Genomic DNA, 18,127 nt, shown 5'->3' on the forward strand with positions numbered 1-18,127 from the left:
TAGTATGAGGAAACATCACAAATATACTTCATGTCCATATCTACAAAAGGGAAACAATTTACATATAAAATAATTGTGTTGTTGTTGTGGTCTTCAGTCCTGAGACTGGTTCGATGCAGCTCTCCACGCCACTCTATCCTGTCCTGTGCAAGCTGCTTCATCTCCCAGTACGTACTGCAGCCTACATCCCTCTGAATCTGCTTAGTGTATTCATCTCTTGGTCTCCCTTTACTACTTTAAGTGTCTCATTTCCTAATCTAATTCCCTCAGCATCACCCGACTTAATTCGACTACATTCCATTATGCTCGTTTTGCTTTTGTTGGTGTTCATCTTATATCCTCGTTTCAAGACACTGTCCATTCCGTTCAACTGCTCTTCCAAGTCCTTTGCTGTCTCTGACAGAATTACAAGGTCATTGGCGAACCTTAAAGTTTTTATTTCTTCTCCATAGATTTTAATACCTACTCCGAATTTTTCTTTTGTTTCCTTTACTGCTTGCTCAATATACAGATTGAACAATGGGGGAGAGGCTACACCCCTGTCTCATTCCCTTCCCAACCACTGCTTCCCTTTCATGTCCCTCGACTCTTATGACTGCCATCTGGTTTCTGTACAAATTGTAAATAGCCTTTTGCTCCCTGTATTTTACCCCTGCCGCCTTCAGAATTTGAAAGAGAGTATTCCAGTTACCATTGTCAAAAGCTTTCTCTAAGTCTACAAATGCTAGAAACGTAGGTTTGCCTTTTCTTAATCTAGCTTCTAAAATAAGTCGTAGGGTCAGTATTGCCTCATGTGTTCCAACATTTCTACGGAATCCATCTCCCATTTCATCTTCATCTACATCCTCTTCCATTTCTATAACATTGCCCTCCAGTACATCACCCTTGTATAGACACTCTATATACTCCTTCCACCTTTCTGCTTTCCCTTCTTTGCTTAGAACTGGGTATCCATCTGAGCTGTTGCTATTCATACAAGTGGTTATCTTTTCTCCAAAGGTCTCTTTAATTTTCCTGTAGGCAGTATCTATCTTACCTCTAGTGAGATAAACCTCTACATCCTTACATTTGTCCTCTAGCCATCCCTGCTTAGCCATTTTGCACTTCCTGTCGATCTCATTTTTGAGACGTTTGTATTCCTTTTTGCCTGCTTCATTTATATATTTTCTCCTTTCGTCAATTAAATTCAATATTTCTTTTGTCATCCAAGGATTTCTACTAGCCCTCGTCTTTTTACCTACTTGATTCTCTGCTGCCTTCACTACTTCATCCCTCAAAGCTACCCGTTCTTCTTCTACTGTATTTCTTTCCCCCATTCTTGTCAATTGTTCCCTTATGCTCTCCCTGAAACTCTGTACAACCTCTGGTTCTTTCAGTTTATCCAGGTCCTGAAATTCCCACCTTCTTGCAGTTTCTTCAGTTTTAATCTACAGTTCATAACCAATAGATTGTGGTCAGAGTCCACATCTGCCCCTGGAAATGTCTTACAACTTAAAACCTGGTTCCTAAATCTCTGTCTTACCATTATATAATCTATCTGAAACCTGTCAGTATCTCCACGCTTTTTCCATGTATACAACCTTCTTTTGTGATTCTTGAACCAAGTGTTAGCTATGATTAAGTTGTGCTCTGTGCAAAATTCCACCAGGCGGCTTCCTCTTTCATTTCTTACCCCCAATCCATATTCACCTATTACATTTCCTTCTCTCCCTTTTCCTACTACCAAATTCCAGTCACCCATGACTATTAAATTTTCGTCTCCCTTCACTATCTGAATAATTTCTTTTATTTCATCATACATGTCTTCAATCTCTTCATCATCTGCAGAGCTAGTTGGCATATAGACCTGTACTACTGTCGTAGGTGTGGGCTTCGTGTCTATCTTGGCCACAACAATGCGTTCGCTGTGCTGTTTGTAGTAGCTTACCCGCATTCCTACTGTTTTATTCATTATTTAACATGCTCCTGCATTACCCCTATTTGATTTTGTATTTATAACCCTGTATTCACCTGACCAAAAGACTTCTTCCTCCTGCCACCGAACTTCACTAATTCCCACTATATCCAACTTTAACCTATCCATTTCCCTTTTTAAATTTTCTAACCTACCTGCCCGATTAAGGGATCTGACATTCCACGCTCCGATTGTATGATAATTGTATGATAGTGTAAAAAGAGGTCTCTTATAAACAAAGCAATAAAATGTGAAGTGGGTAAGTTATTTACTAAATTATAAAATGCATTGAACAACAATAAAGAGAGACATACCAGTATTTTGAATGAAGTATATTGATTGCAACTATCTTTTATCTAAGCAAGCTGAATTATTTGATAAATATTTTCAAAAATAAAAATAGGTTTGTCTTAAGGTGCTTTAAGTTCTGATACTGAAGGGGAAACATATTGCTACTTAGAGAATATTCTTTTTTCTGTTATGTAACATTGTAATTTGTCAAGTAAGCTATGTTGCAAGACATCTTTCACCTCAGTGGAGCATCTATGATGCAATATGGCGATTCTGTGGAATAACATGTTCTACTTCTAACCACTAAGGCTGACGAAAGATGTTCGTGGAAACTGATAATGTTGATTAGGTAGTTCTTAAGTACGGGAGATCCCACTGTACATGCTCTGGTTTGCTGTACGCGCACATGGATGTAAAAGAAGTCATCTCTGTTTACCAACGAGCTGTGACAGCGAAAGCACATATCTAGCTGCTGTGGAGGCCCACTTATATTTTGGTGTCATCACTTGGTGCAACCTTGGAAGTCACAGAGAAAAGAGTGAGGGTGATAACGTAAACACCCAAACAAATGAAGAATACACAAGAGATATTCTACCTGAAATGGTCAAAGTAGTACAGCAGTGCATGTTATGATCTATTGTTAGCTACCAATTTATGCAAGATGTATGTCATCCGTAAGAGTAAATTGATTGTACAATGGAGAAATTACGATTACAATACAGCAGAGTTGCCACAAGAATGTTTACATCATTTAGTAGCTTGAATAGATCTAAGATCTCTTTCAGCACGCACAGTCCAACTACAAAAGGAGAAGTAGTCACACGGCATGCTCTAGTGGCAATGCAGAGCATCTCTACGCAAGCAATAATTTCAAGAACGGTGATCACGAATTATCTGTAAGGTAAAGCAGACACACTTGCAACCGGCTGACAGATGGAACACAGAGTGGGACACAACATAACCATAACCATCCAATGTTACACTCCAGTATATTTGTATGCTATATATTAGAGAAATAATGTATCTGAATTCCGCGAAAGTAGATTATTTTTGAAATGTCAAAGAACACGGAGCTGCCCAAACAATGTACAATGCCCACCCCTTCGATGGAGGCCAGGTGCACTCCAGCAACATGCTGTGCACTTCATGACACACCCCTGATCCCTACCGAAGCATGTCCTGTTTGCTATGGTGTCATCAAGTTACAAGCATCTACAATGAGTTGTTCGTTGTTTTAAAGCACAGCATAGTGAAATACTGAACTGCATATTGTATCACGGAAGTTCATCGACATAAAAAGGGAATTTACAATTGCCACAGGTATTTCCAAACCACATTCTGATATTTTGTTAACTTAATGCCACCAATTTTATATATCATTTTTCCGACAAGACAATTTGATCTATTTACTGTATAATTCAATGATTTATTAATCTTGGTTGACGACATCTCCAATTATTTTGGTGTAGTATGATTTGTTTATTGCTGTACAGTCTTCTCTATAACTTGTGTGTCTCTTATTCCACATAATTCATCTTATGGAAAGTTTTTTTTGTGTGTGTGTAAACCTTGATACGATTTATGAGCCAGTCAACCTAAATGAACTTTTGAAGTCTTCAGAGATCAGACGTTACTTTTGTGCTACTTAATTACAGGAAGTAATAGGCTGTTTTTATATGGAAGTGGGCTTTGTTTGCTAATTAGTATCTTTACCAATGCTTTTCTAATCAATTATTTAATTATGGTCACAGCCTAAAAGGCACGTCCCCTATGCTTGTGTTCCAATGAAAAATTTCATAAATGTATGTCACTTACTTACCTGTTTCTGGATGGGCTTTTATTGACATTTTATGACTTTTCACTGGTTAGATTTACTATTTAACATATAATGGGCCTCACTGATCCACTTATTCCACATGGCCCAACATGGTCGAATGCTGCTGTTTGGTGGACTGAGCTGCTGCTTATGGGGGACATCTTTCTAGAGCCACTGACAGCTTCAACAAAAACATTTTGTGCATACGGTCGGCCTTCATGTGCATTAGTAATAAAAATTCTGTCCATGTTACAATGTGAACAATGTAATGTGGTCATATAGCCAGAAGACTTTTATTGAGATATGAGTAGTTACTTAATTTCTGTTCACAAGCTATATTCTGCAACCTTCCCAGATTTCATAACCATCAAATTTATGGCTTACAGCTGTGGGGGAAGGTGGGTGAAGTACAATAGTTATTGCTGAACTTACTAACAAAAATTATTTTAGATACAACAGTAGCTATGAATACAGTTCACTGGACTGAAATAATAATTATACACATTGTGGTCACATTCTCAATTTGCACCAACAGTAATGATGGCAATAAGACTTCCACTGTAGATGGTAGCAGTTCACTTCTTCATCTTAGTGCAACATATTACTGTACACAGAAATTACAGAGTTCAAGAAAAAGGTCCCTGAGAGCTGCAATAAATACCCATCTCGGTGAAAAACACTTTTAGTCAGTCACTGAAAAATTCATGTCCATTGCAAATTGTCACCCATTTTAGTAAGACGGCACTAAGGGATACGGACACCAGAGCTACGCTACCATGTGGTACGGCACGAAATATGCGCACTTCTGTACACAGGCTACAACACCATTACTGCACAGACACACACACACACACACACACACACACACAAGTTCAGGATGACAAAGTGTGGAACGAGGTGGACACGTGCGGAGTGGAGTGGATTCCACAACTAACTTGACGTGCAGGCGTGTCCGAGCCCGAGTCCCTGGTACTTGGGCCTGATGGCGGCCGGCACGGGTTCTGTTATGCCAGAGTTGTGTGCCCCCAAACCTTTGCCCGGCTCCCAGCCCATATTGCGCAGCATCGTGTTGCCGATGTTGCTGTCCGGAATGGGGCTCGCTCCTGCTCCCACGAGTTCTGAAACACCACAAGAAATATGCCATTTTCTGAAACTTGAGCTTCTCCCAGTGTATCAAATGTTCACACGACATACTGGAATGTTGCCAGATAAAGTCATTAACAACAGCTTGTGAGATGTGTGTGTGCCTCAAAACTCTTAATATTATCTATTTATTGCACAATGTATCAATGTATGTGGAATTTTTAACAGTTTTCTAAACTATATACTTTTTTGTGACTTTAACAGTACTTTATTGTTTGTTTCTTGCCTTGACAACTGACCCGGACCGTCAAGAGCCAACATGCGGCGAGTGTTGTGCAGTAGTATGTGAGCGAGGGAGGCATTGCGTGGAAGAGCTTCTTAGGGGTTTGTTTGCACTCGGTAGCAGGCCACAAAATTCTACCACATTAATTGTCTACCACGATTTGCAATACATTAATGGCTGTCAGTGTATTAGTGGTGCACAGTCTTTAGAGAAATAGATAACTGTCACAACAGAATTTTTGAGGAAATGGGGTAAACTGTTTAAAATTAACCCGGTCTCTGTTCCATGTTTGACATGGACTGTGACTAACACAGATCTCAAATGAATGTGGCAAAACAGGATCCTACCCTCAGCTAAAGTTTGTGAGCTCGTTCCCTACAGAGCCTATACATTTGGCTGAGGATCAGAATTTAACCAGCATTGGTGGATTATAGGGGAGGATTTTATAAGCTGATATTTCGATAAATGAATACACCGTAGTTTTCGAGGCACAAATAAATGTAAATTGCTGTATTTGGAAACAGACCCTCACTGGGCAGTGCTAAGTCAACAGGGAACCAAAAGACAGCAAATGCCAAATGACAACACATACTGTAAACAGCTAGAGCCAGCACACAATACAAGTTAAGCCGAGACAGACTTCATCAATAGTGAAATATTAATTACAATGACTGTACAAGTAGTAGTACTGTTGTTTGACGAGGGACAAAGCAGGATTCCATGCAGAATTTTACAAAGCACCTTTTCCCCCCATTTTTTTCCCCAAGCAGAATATTTCTTTTTACTTTGTGTGATTAAATTCAGTTGAAATAAGCATGAATAGCATTTACAGATAAAATGCAACACAAATCAGATGCTACAATGATTGTCTGAATCATCGCCATATTCATTCTTAGTGCAATGAGGTTTCCGTGTAACAATATTTTTATGAGGAAATATGTGATGCATAAGTGCTCTGGGTAGAGATGTGTGGTGCAGGTATGTCTGTCATTCCTGTATTGCGATTTGTGAAAGGGGGTTGCAAAATACATAAATAAAAATAAAAAAAATCTGGATTCAAGCACCTTCTTTTTAAAGAGAGGTACGGAAGCAAAAGAAATTCATCCCAGTTTTCAGAAGGCAGTGGGGGACTTTGCACATTCGTATTCAACTGCTGCCAAGTGGGCAAACAAGTTTAAATTTTGTCAGATCAGCTTAGATGATGATCTACATAGTGGTTGGCTAAGGCGTGCCAATACCCCAGGAATTATTGGATCCCCAATGAAACGTGAGGTACTGCTGAAGCTGTAGGGATGTGATCTGAATGGGCGTATTTCAATTTAACAGTAGAATTGTATATGGGAGATTCACATGACAGACTGGTGCCGTGACTCATTGCAGGATCAGAAACGCATCAGAATGGAAATCTCAGAACAATGTTGGACCTCTTTTCAAAGCAGCTAACAATATTTTTTGAACCAGATTATGACCACAGATAAAACTTCGGCTCACTGCTATATCCCAAAGAGGAAACAACAGTCAAAGCAGTGGAAACATGTTGATTCCCCACCACCAAAGAAAGCAAGGGAAAATACTGTCAGCCAGAAAGGCTGTGGTGTCAGTTTTCTGGAATGTGTAAGGGATTTTGCAGAGAAATTATCTTCCGACTTGTCGAACAATTACAGAACAGTACTCCACCAACCTCCTGGGGGGGGGGGGGGGGGGGAGGAACAGATTTGGCAAGGAGAAAAGCGATGTTTCATCACGATTACACGATTATGTGTGCTTCCACAGAAGTGTCATTGCCACAGAAAAATACGTTACCTGAGTTATGAATTGTCAATGTCGCCCAATTTGGCAGGGAAATCTAATGTTCGGCATGCAAGCAAGGCATTGGAACATCGCTGGAGCAAGTGCATTAGTGCACAAGGAGACTACATTAAAAAATAAAGGTTCTCTGAGGTAACCAATTTCTTAAAATTTCATTCCAAGAACTTTTCAAATTACTCTTACGTGATTTTCTTAGCTTTTTTTAAAATAATTTTTTACTTATTCCACATCCCTGAAGCTGGTTCTTCTTGACAGGATCCACATAACATGACAAATGAATGAAAGAAGAAATGAAAAGGAACTGACTCCAGTCTCCCCCCTCCCCGCTTTCTCCAAAATGGGAATCCGACACCGACACTAGTTGTGTTTTGGAAATACGTTCCAAGCTGGGGCCAACATAACTTTGAATATGACTGCGAGTGTGGTTTCTGTAATTTAGTATAATCATCCTTCATACCAAACACATTAACTGTTACATTAGATGTGCAAAAATTCTTATCATTTTTTAAACAAATGAGTAGACACGTGTCGGGTTTCCAGCCAGTGTCATTTCAATATTATTGACAATTATAGGTATTTTACAAGTTCCATCATCTCCTCCGATGTACAGTGAGGCACCGTGGCTCTGGCAATATGCGCACACCTTGCAAAATAGGTCAGCAAGTACTGAGACACAGTTGAGCCACTGCACAAGCCTTGAAAAAGCCTCAAGGAATAAATGTGTGCCATGATTCTTTTTAATGAAACCATTACATTACTATGTTATTGATTTTATTGCAGAAGTGATACTCACTTATTTAACAAAGAGTTCTTGAGCTATCAAGAGCTCAAGAGGAGATCAGTTTATCTAGTTTTGCCATCATTCTTATGCAGAATAAATACAACGTTCACTTAATCGTGGTGAAAGTTATTGTCAACTCAATACTGAAAGTCTGTTGGAGAGACCTGGGTTCCATATTCAAATCAGTGTGATTTATGACTAAAATACAGGTGCACGGTGGTATTAAAATAGCTCAGTAATGGAAGGTTACCTTGATCCAAAGAGACACCCACTCACAACATTTTACAAAATCTGACACATTTAAAATGAATCATCTGAAAATTTTAATTCTAGATCACATACTGCACGGCAATTTTTGAGAGCAAATGCCACTCGTTCAGATTTAAGACATTCGAGGACATCGGTCAGTTCATTTTCTGAAGCAGATAGCTAGTTGTGGTGGGACGTATTAGTTATTTGTTCCTTCATATTTTATCAAGTACTATTAGCAGGAGCCTTAAAAATGCCAGCTTTGACTACATTGTTATTACAGTTACCAATAATCCTTCCAAGACTAGTACAGTATTCTTACAATTCAATGCAATCAAATTTGCATCAAATAAGGGCAAAGTAAAATAATCTTGAATGAAATATTCACTCTGCAGTGGAGTGTGCACTGATCTGAAACTTCCTGGCAGATTAAAACTGTGTGCCTGACAGAGACTCGAACTTGGGACCTTTGCCTTTCACGGGCAAGTGCTCTACCATCTGAGCTACCCAAGCACGACACACACCCTGGCCTCACAGCCTTACTTCTGCCAATACCTCATCTCCTACCTTTCAAACTTCAAAGAAGCTCTCCTGCGAAACTTGCAGAACTAGCAATCCTGGAAGAAAGGATATAGCGGAGACACAGTTCTGCCACAGCCTGGGGGATGTTTCTAGAATGAAATATTCAACCTGCAGCAGAGCATGTGCTGATATGAAACTTCGTGGCAGACTAAAACTGTGTGCCGGACCGAGACTCTAACTCGGGACCTTTGCCTTTGGCGGGCAAGTGCTCTACACCTGGGCACTGGAGGGTGGTGCAGTGGAACATCCTCACAGGAACCACCACTAGTCACCGCTCCGTGCCACAGGAAGCTACGAGACACGCTCGCCTGCCAGTGTCAATGTAGACTGGAGAAGCCAGTTCGGCACTGCCTCCCGAGCAGTGCGTGCACACTGCTCGCCATATGCTACTGTCAGCCGTCTCGGCACTGCAATATTACGAGGGAACACCCGTCCAACCAGAGAATAGTACACACTCACAAGACTGTCTGAGCCGAGTAAATTAACAAAGAATTACTGCACGACTACCAACAGTTTGTCTGCAGCCTCCCCAAACGTCACACTCGTCTCCCAAACTATCACCGAAACCCTGCAACATCCACAGAAAACTCGAACAAATCCTGACAAACTATCCGTGTCCCACACCGGCACTGTTATAAAGTTGTTATCCTCAAGTAATTGAAAAGTGAATAAATTTCCAAAACACTGCTACTCAAAAACTAGTTCTTTTAAAACATTTAGAGTTGAATTTATCATGACACACACACATCAGCAACAGGATACACACTCAGCTTGGACGAGAATGGGGAAGGGCAGGGAAATTACTACGTATAAATAAAATTGGGGTAGCTGAGGAGAAGACGCCCAGTGAAGAGGCAGATAACAACCGACGAAAATAAAATGAAAAGAATTAGGCTGGGAAGATGGGGACCGAGGGGTGGGACTGACTTCGAAACCACCGATACAGTGGTGAAGGTTAGGATCCCAGGTATCATACTGCAATGTAGGAGAATGGGGTGTCGATCACAATTTACTGTTTCACACATATATCTTTGTGTATGCGTTTACAGTTAATTATCCATTTTATACACGGAAGTTGATGAAGAAAACAATGACTTTAGAATGCAACTGACCAATTTGTATCAGAAATATAGTATGTATTATTCATCAAACAATGGAACCAGCGCTGGAATGTAAACATACGGCACTATAATGACCTAGTTCTTTAGAAACAAAGACAGTAGTTTTATTTGAAGTATTTGACATTGTAAAACTGAGAACAAGTTAGAAATATCAGAATTAGTATTACTCAAAAGAGGAAGACTTAACTTTACTCATGAATTATTAGTGATTTCTAATAACATATTGTTAATTCAACTGAAATCACATAATTAGGAAAATATATATTTGTAACTCAGAAAATCTATTACTCAATACAGACGCTCATATCAAAATCCAGTTCATGATTCAGATCTGTAAAATTTAAACGGTAAATAAGAGAGAAGTACAGGATGTGGGAAAAAAAACTACGAATCTTTGCTGCTTCTATTTGCACCAACACGAGCTTCTTATCTCTAACCAGAACCCAGTCCCACATACAGTTTCTGCGTTGTTGCCTGGCTTATGGAACCCTCTGCTGAAAATGGCCTGACCAAATTAGCCATCTCTGGCTGCAACCGCTCCTTCCACAATGATCTCCATCTGTTCAAATTCTGCCAGTCCTTAACCCTCGCCAACTTAGTCCTGCAAAACTATGTCACTCAGGTCCAAACCTCCTTGCAGTACCTCCTATCCAACCATAAAATTCTCCTGCTCTGCAATCCCAAATTCCTGCATCCCATCTCTCACACCGAAAGCCTTGCCTTTCAGGAACTAGAGCAGCATGCACAATGGCACCTCAAAAAAACTCTACAACCTCTTCACCTCCTCCTGCTGCCTAGGGCTACAACTATCCATAACCATTGCAACATGTCCCATCACAGCTGACAAACCCTGCCTCACAGGCCAACTACATTTACCCCACCTACAAAAACTCCCTCGCACTACCATACAGAATCCAGAACCTAAACCGACCCAAAACAAAATCATGAACCTTTCTTCCAAATGCCTTAGCCCTCCATAAGTATCAGTCCTTTCCAAACGCCTCAACTTTTGCCCCAATCCCAAATTCTGTCATGCAGGACTTGCTAAAGATATTTTCTCCTTCTCCCAGTCCCTACAGTGGAAACACCTTTTCACCACCAACCCCACCAATCAGACTCAATCAAAGAGCAAAGTTGTACCCTGCCTGACTCTGTTCACTCCTCCATCCAACTGTGATCCATCCCCACTGCCCCCAAATCACCCCCTGCTAACTTTCCAGAATTTCTTAACATTGAATCTCACCTCACAATCATTCCCTGAATCCCTCAATATGTAAACCAAGCTTATATCCATGGAAATAACCGCCTACAACACCTAAAAACTGATCCCGACCTTATAATCTTACCTGCTGACACAGTCTCACCATTGTTGTTTTGAACTGCAAAGATTACTTGGCAGAAGGACTGTGCCAGCAGTCACACCCATACACCTACAAACCCTGCCACAGTGAATCCAGCAGGATCACCAGTCTCTCGGACAGAACCTCTCCCTAGAGTCTCTCTCTCCCCTCACCCCCACCACACTCCTACCTTCCACATGCTTTCTAGAGTACAAAAACCCAACCACACAAGATGTCCCATTCTAGCAGGTCACTGTGCCTCCACTGAGAGAATTTCTGCTCTCATGGACCAACATCCTCAGCCTGTTACCCATAACCTACCCTCCTATCTAAAAGAGACAAACTATTTCCCCCACAGTCACTATTCATTTACCATGTGGCACCTTGCTTGTCACTACTGATGCCCTCTCCCTCTACAATAACATCCCCAATTACTATGGCCTTGCACTTTTTAGCTCTACGTTTCCCAATGCCCAACTGATTCCAAACCTATAAACTCCTTCCTGATCATCATGACTAACTATATCTTCACCCACAATTATATCTCCTTTGAAGGCATCACCCACAAAAAATCTGTGGTAGTGCAAAGGGCACCTGCAATGGCCAACCTATTCATGGATCATCTAGGAATCCTTCCTAACCACCCAGAACCAGAAACCCCTCACCTGGTTCAGATCCACTGATGATTCCTTTGTAATCTGGAATGAGGGTGTGAGCACACTACCCGCATTCTTCCAGAACCTCAACACCTTCTTCAACATTCACTTCACCTAGCTCCTCTTCAACCCAACAAGCCACCTTCCCTGATGTTGACCTCCACCATACGGATGGCTATATCAGTACCTCTGTCGATATCAAATCCACCAACTATCAGCAATACCTCCACTTGGACAGCTGCCACCCATTCCGTACTAAGAAGTCCCTTTCGTGCAGCCTAGTTACTCGTGGCAGTCGCAGCTGTAATGGCGAGCAGTTCCTCTTCAAATACACCGAGGGTACCACTGAGGCCTCCACGTGCCGAAACTGTCATCCGAACCTTTCACAGAAACGTAAATCCTGTGCCTTGTCTCTCCAGTTACCTACCCCCTCTCACAAACCCACTGTCATGCCACAGAGGAGCACTCGCCAAGTGACTCAGTACCATCCGGGGCAGGAGCAACTGAATCATATTCTCCACCTGGGTTTTGACTACTTCTCATCATGTCCTGAAATGACATATATCCTACCACTATCCTTCCCACCCCTCCCTCAGCGATACTCCACCACCCACTGAACCAACACAATATCCTTTTTCGTTCCTACTCCATCGTAACTCCCAAATCCTTGCTTCATTGCTCATACCCCTGCAAAAGACCTAGATACAAGACCCACACATCCTCCCACCACCACCTACTCCAATCACAGGCACCACCTATGCCATCAAAGGCAGGGCTACCTGTGAAAGCAATCACGTGATCTAGAAACTAAGCTGCAACCACTGTGCTGCTTTCCACGTGGGCACAACAACCGACAAGCAGTCCAGCCGCACGAATGGTCACCAATAAACTGTGGCCATCAGCCAGATAGACCACACAGTTGCTGAACAATGCTGCCCAACACCATGCGCTTCATTTCCTAACTGCCTCACAGCGTGCGTCGCCTAGATCCTTCCTAACGACATCAGCTTTCCTGAATTCGGCACGTGGGAACTCTCTCTACGACGTATCTTACATTCCTGTAACTCCCCTGGCCTCAAACTTCCCGAGTCCCTAGCCTTCCTGCACCTAACCCCTTTTCCTGTTCCCACCGTAGCACTACACAGCCTTCTATTCTACCAACACACCCACTACTCTTTTTTCCTCTCCTTAACTTCTCTCCTGGCCACCCCACCCTTCCCCCCTCAATCCTGACAAGTGCATCTAGGAGCCCTACCCTCTTCCCACCACGTCCCTGCACACGCCCACGAGCAGCACTACACCTTCCACCACCGCTGCCATGCTATGCCTCCCCTTCCATCTCCCAGCCTCCTCCTCACCCTCATCACACACAGAATGCTTCTCTATTTAAGTGCAGATGCTGAGATGCTGTATGCAGTTCGACCTCTGTAGCCAGACACAGTGATCGCATATGTGTAAGTTGTGCTTGTGTGAATATGTGTGTTTTCTACTTTAGAAGAAGGTCTGTTGACCGAAAGGTCAAACACGTGGATATCTTTTTGTTGTGCTTCCTGCAACTCCTATATGGTGAGTAGCAGAGAATCCTTTTCATAATATTGTCATTATTCTATCCTGGATTTTCTAGTGTTTGAAATTCTTTTATGCTGTGCACTCGGAAATGAGGAGCCACCAGAGTATATGGCTGCAGGATATGATACCTGTGACCCTAACCTACACAAGAACAGGTTGTTTCAAAAAGTCAGTCTGACCCTTTACAACCTCCCTATGTGACCACAAGTGCAATCAGCACTGAGCAGTATGAAAAAGGGCAATGCACCATACGTGTGGGACATGTACCATATAGCAGCGACTGGAGATACATAAGGAATACAGAGAAAGAGAGCAAGAACAGTCAAAGGTTTGTTCAAACCCTAAAGAGCAACGCATGAACGCCGAAAAACCTGAACAGGCAACTGTACTGTGAAAGCCTACTCACAGCGTTTCGGAAAACAATATCAAGCGAGGAATTTAGAAATATTCTACAGACCCCTATGGACCACTCGTGGAGAAATTGCAAACTATAGCCTCCACAGGGGCATTTCAGCTCTTCCCCCACATTCCGTCTGCATACAAGTGGGATGGGGAGAAACCGTAATACCGGGTACAATGGGAGTATCCTCTGCCGTACACTTCACAGTGTTTTGCAGAGTATGGATGCAAATGCAGATGTTGAGAGATGAAGCTTTTTGTAATAATGAACAATAACTCCCATAATACGTTTAATTTAAATGACACAGAACTTTGAAAATAACTATATATTTTAGAGTCAAATGCTGACAAAATACGTACCCATTGGCTGTGGCATTTTTCTTCTTTTCTTGAAATCACTCAAATGGTGCTGGTGATGACGTGATGCAGGGTGAAACCGTCCCAAGGCCACCTGCTCGACTCTCACCGCTTGCATCGTGTTCCTGAAAATAAATGAATGTCGATAAATTACCAGCTGTGCTCAATTCGACAGTCGGCAAAAATAATTATTCAGTTACGGAGGTAAGAATATAGAGGAACATAACACAGTTGAAGCGAACAAAATGGGCACCAATTTTCACTGGAAGCCAAGTCAAGTTGGGGTGTCAGGCAATACTTTCCACATTCTTTCAGGCGAGTGCCAGGTGTGTCCCAGATTTCATCTCTGAGAATACGATACGCAGCAGCTAAAATACGATAACACAGGACAGAGTTTACACAACTCACGAGCAGATGCACATGCAACTCTCCTCCCGTAGGTTCTTTTACGACTGTGACATCAGGAAGGGAATCCGGCCACAGACTCAAACAACAAAATTTACTAAATCCTGAAAATAAGGACCTCAGACTGGACGGGTAAGTCATAGGGAAAAGAACTAAGGATTAGCATAAAAAAGAATCCTACGAAGTTTTATCACAAAACTGCAAAATAATTTGTGGCTTACTGAAAGTTACACTTTAGTTTCATCCTACTTGACATAGTAAGTATTACAGCAGCACTGCAGAACTAGTGCTACAAAAACTTTCAAGTAACCAAACGAAGAACAATGTTGTGGTTGGATTTGTACCAGTTCACAAAACAATCTCAAACAGTACAAGTTAATTCACGGTTTACAGAAAAGTCTTGCACAGCACCAAATTGTGGAGCATTAACGTGCAAGAACTGCACACCTCCGACTAGTTCCGGGGTGCTCCGGTAAGCTACTGCACTAGCCACACAATGTCAAGTGGGGCACGAGGCATGGCTGACCACTTCCTGTCTGTAAGGAGGGATGGCATGGGTACGCACGTGGCCAATTAGGTGGTAGGTTAACAGCTGCAGTCTCACCACACAGATTGCAGGGAGAGCAGTTTCATTATTACAAAATCTGCTGGCACAAACGCGACTTATGGTGCTCGTACATTCAAGAGATAGTTCAGTTTCTCTGCACTGAATAACCTGCAGTACCTAAAACTTAAATGGGGTATCAGCAGCCTAATTGTACACTTTAACTGAGCCTGTTGTTGTTGTTGTTGTTGTTGTTGTTGTTGTTTTGTTGAGGCCTTCAGCCCAATGACAGATTTGATAGAGCTCTCCCTTCAACTATGCAACATACGTACATTTGAGCCTCACTATTGCATTCATGCCTAGGTCTGTCCAATACCAAACTGTAGATTCCTCGATACCTCAGGATGTGTCCTATCAACAGACCCCTCGACTTTTGGTTGAGATCTGCCATAAATCTTTCTTCTACAAAATTCCATTCATTATCTCTTCAATAGTTACTCGTTATACCTGTCTACCTTTAGCATTCTTCTGTAGCATCACATTTCAAAAGCTCCTACCCATTCCATTCAACTGCTGTCCCAAGTCCTTTGCTATGCCTGACAATTGCAATGGCATTCGCTACTACAAAGCTTTTATTTATTCCCCTTGAATTTAATTTCCCTTTCTAAATTTCTCCTTTGTTGTAGTCCTTGTCCAACATACAGACTTCCCTTTGTTGCCCTCAGCCTGATTTCTGCAGACAACTTTTCATACCTATATTTTCAGGGTGTATATGTGGGGGAAAAAAGGTTTTTCCTGGTTAAAAATACACTTTTTTCCGTGTTAAGCAACAAAAATACTTTCCCTCAGAGGTGAAAAACTTAGCAGTTCTCTGAATGGTAAAGGTTTCATACAGCAGCGTAGAACTTCGTGGCACTTCAGGAAACAAAACCCAGGAAAAATCAATGTTTTGGAAAGGTCTTCAACATGTGGCAACACGTACACTGCATACTTTTATACTACGAAAGTACAAATATGAACACCACTAAATACAGCACGGTAGCTTCTGAAGCACTGAAATCGAGATTGTGAGGCACTTTTGTCAGTCAGTCATAGCTTATGTCAGGTGATCTAGTCTACCAATGACAGCAGATATAGATACAAGAAAAGCTAAGCTTTCATATATAATATTAGTCTTTTTTAGTGTGTGTTACTCTTTAAGATTTGTGAAATAATGTGGCAGTAAAATTTTACATAAAGGCATAAATGGCTGGTCTTTTAGGTCTGAAATTTTTCTATGTGGCTGGTCCTCAAAGTGTTAAGTTCCGAATGAGAGTCAAATGATCCATAATTTAAGAAATTCATGCACCATTCTTGCACTTAACATAATTCATCTTGCATAAAAGGAAATTTACTGTGAAAGTAATGCTTCTCAAACAAGCATTCACAATATTTTCCCCAATCTGTTAAGGGCCCCACAAACAAGCAATGGATTACAACGACCCATCAAATGTGATATTGCCTGTAATTGTTCACTCACCCTACACATAAGTGACTTGCCAAGTGATTTCAATCAGTATTATGAACTCACTGTATCGAGACATTCTGCTATGGAAAATGAACTGCTATGTTAAGCAGCAGTTGCAGCTAGTTTCTTTATTGCCAAGAATACTCACAAAACATAAATTTAAAATAAATGAGAATTATAAATTATTAAACTTTTTTAGAAACACTTTTTTGCAAACTGTAGGTTACCTTATAAAATACATTACATTTTCCACTGACGCCAAATGAGTTGTCTACATCTTTCAATGTGCCAATACAATTCGTTTCACATTTATTAGTCCTGAATGTTACAAACTGTATGAAGGAGAGTTAGATTACATGAAACAATGAGGAATTTGAGTATAATTGTACAATTGTAGTTTACCCGGAACATTTAAATTAAAATGTCCTTTTAACATTAAAGTGGATACGTATGTGATTCTGTTTAGAAGTTAAAACCTTTAATAATAGTATAATAATATCATAAACCACTCAAAATTGTAAGAGGGAGCCCACTGAATCACGATTATGAACTTCCCATCAATTCTAACTCTATAGCACTAGCTTCAAAATGCTAATGGCTGCAACACTGGAGGGTGTATTTGTATTAGTTCTTTGTCATCCCTGGATAACTTTAAATTCTAACATAAATTTCTTACTCAATGTGGGCAAAGCAAAACAAAACTGTTCAACCCTGCTTATAAAGAAATAAACAAGTCACAACCATATTGCCACATGTTGCTGCTAACCCGCCAGGCAGTGACAGAGTGTGCACAAATTGCATGTGATTCATCAGACTGCCTGGGATTTTCACGTGACCTTTGGTAACCTTTGCTGAGATTTGCCTAAACATGTGCATCTATGAAGCTATTGGTCACCCACAGGACGGATCGCTGCAATCTGGTGCCCTTTAGAAATGTAAAGAGTTGTGGTGTCACACTCATCAAAAGCAGTTGATTGTTATGAAGTATTGCACTGTCTTTGCCCTAAAGCCTCTGGTGCATTTTGCTGCTTGTAAATGGCACATTTGCTTTCCAACTAAAATTTTATTTTGGTGTGATTCTCTCAGTTCTGTTTTATTGCTGCAGTAACAGGCTAAAGTAAAATTCTTTGTTAGGGTATCAGTTCTTACCAGTCAAAACTACATAAATTAAACTGAAAACTAAAGTAATAAAAATTCCCAGAATTCTAAAAAGTTATCGGAGTTGTCCTGGGACGTATACACCCTGATTTTATACTTACAACAGAAAGCACCTAAGTTAGCAAGTTATCAGTAGTCAGATTCTTCCCTCTGGTATTTTAAACAATATGTAAACCATATGTACTTCAGTCCACAGATTTCAGCATATTGTGATTCACTTACA

The 18,127-nt window shown here is 41.1% G+C and overlaps 1 protein-coding gene across 1 annotated transcript in view; it reads right to left on the reverse strand.

Annotated features, from left to right (window-relative positions):
- Positions 1–4,330: 4,330 nt before the first annotated feature.
- Positions 4,331–18,127, reverse strand: part of LOC126210094 (G patch domain-containing protein 2) — a 192,288-nt gene continuing 178,491 nt past the window's right edge. The window contains exons 11-12 of the mRNA XM_049939226.1: positions 14,294–14,415; positions 4,331–5,179 (exon numbers count right to left, since the gene is read on the reverse strand). Coding sequence (XP_049795183.1) covers positions 4,992–5,179; positions 14,294–14,415 — 310 coding nt within the window. The 3' untranslated portion in view covers positions 4,331–4,991. The remainder of the gene's footprint in view (positions 5,180–14,293; positions 14,416–18,127) is intronic.

This window comes from Schistocerca nitens, chromosome 10, assembly GCF_023898315.1.
Source record: "Schistocerca nitens isolate TAMUIC-IGC-003100 chromosome 10, iqSchNite1.1, whole genome shotgun sequence".
Taxonomy (NCBI): domain Eukaryota; kingdom Metazoa; phylum Arthropoda; class Insecta; order Orthoptera; family Acrididae; genus Schistocerca; species Schistocerca nitens.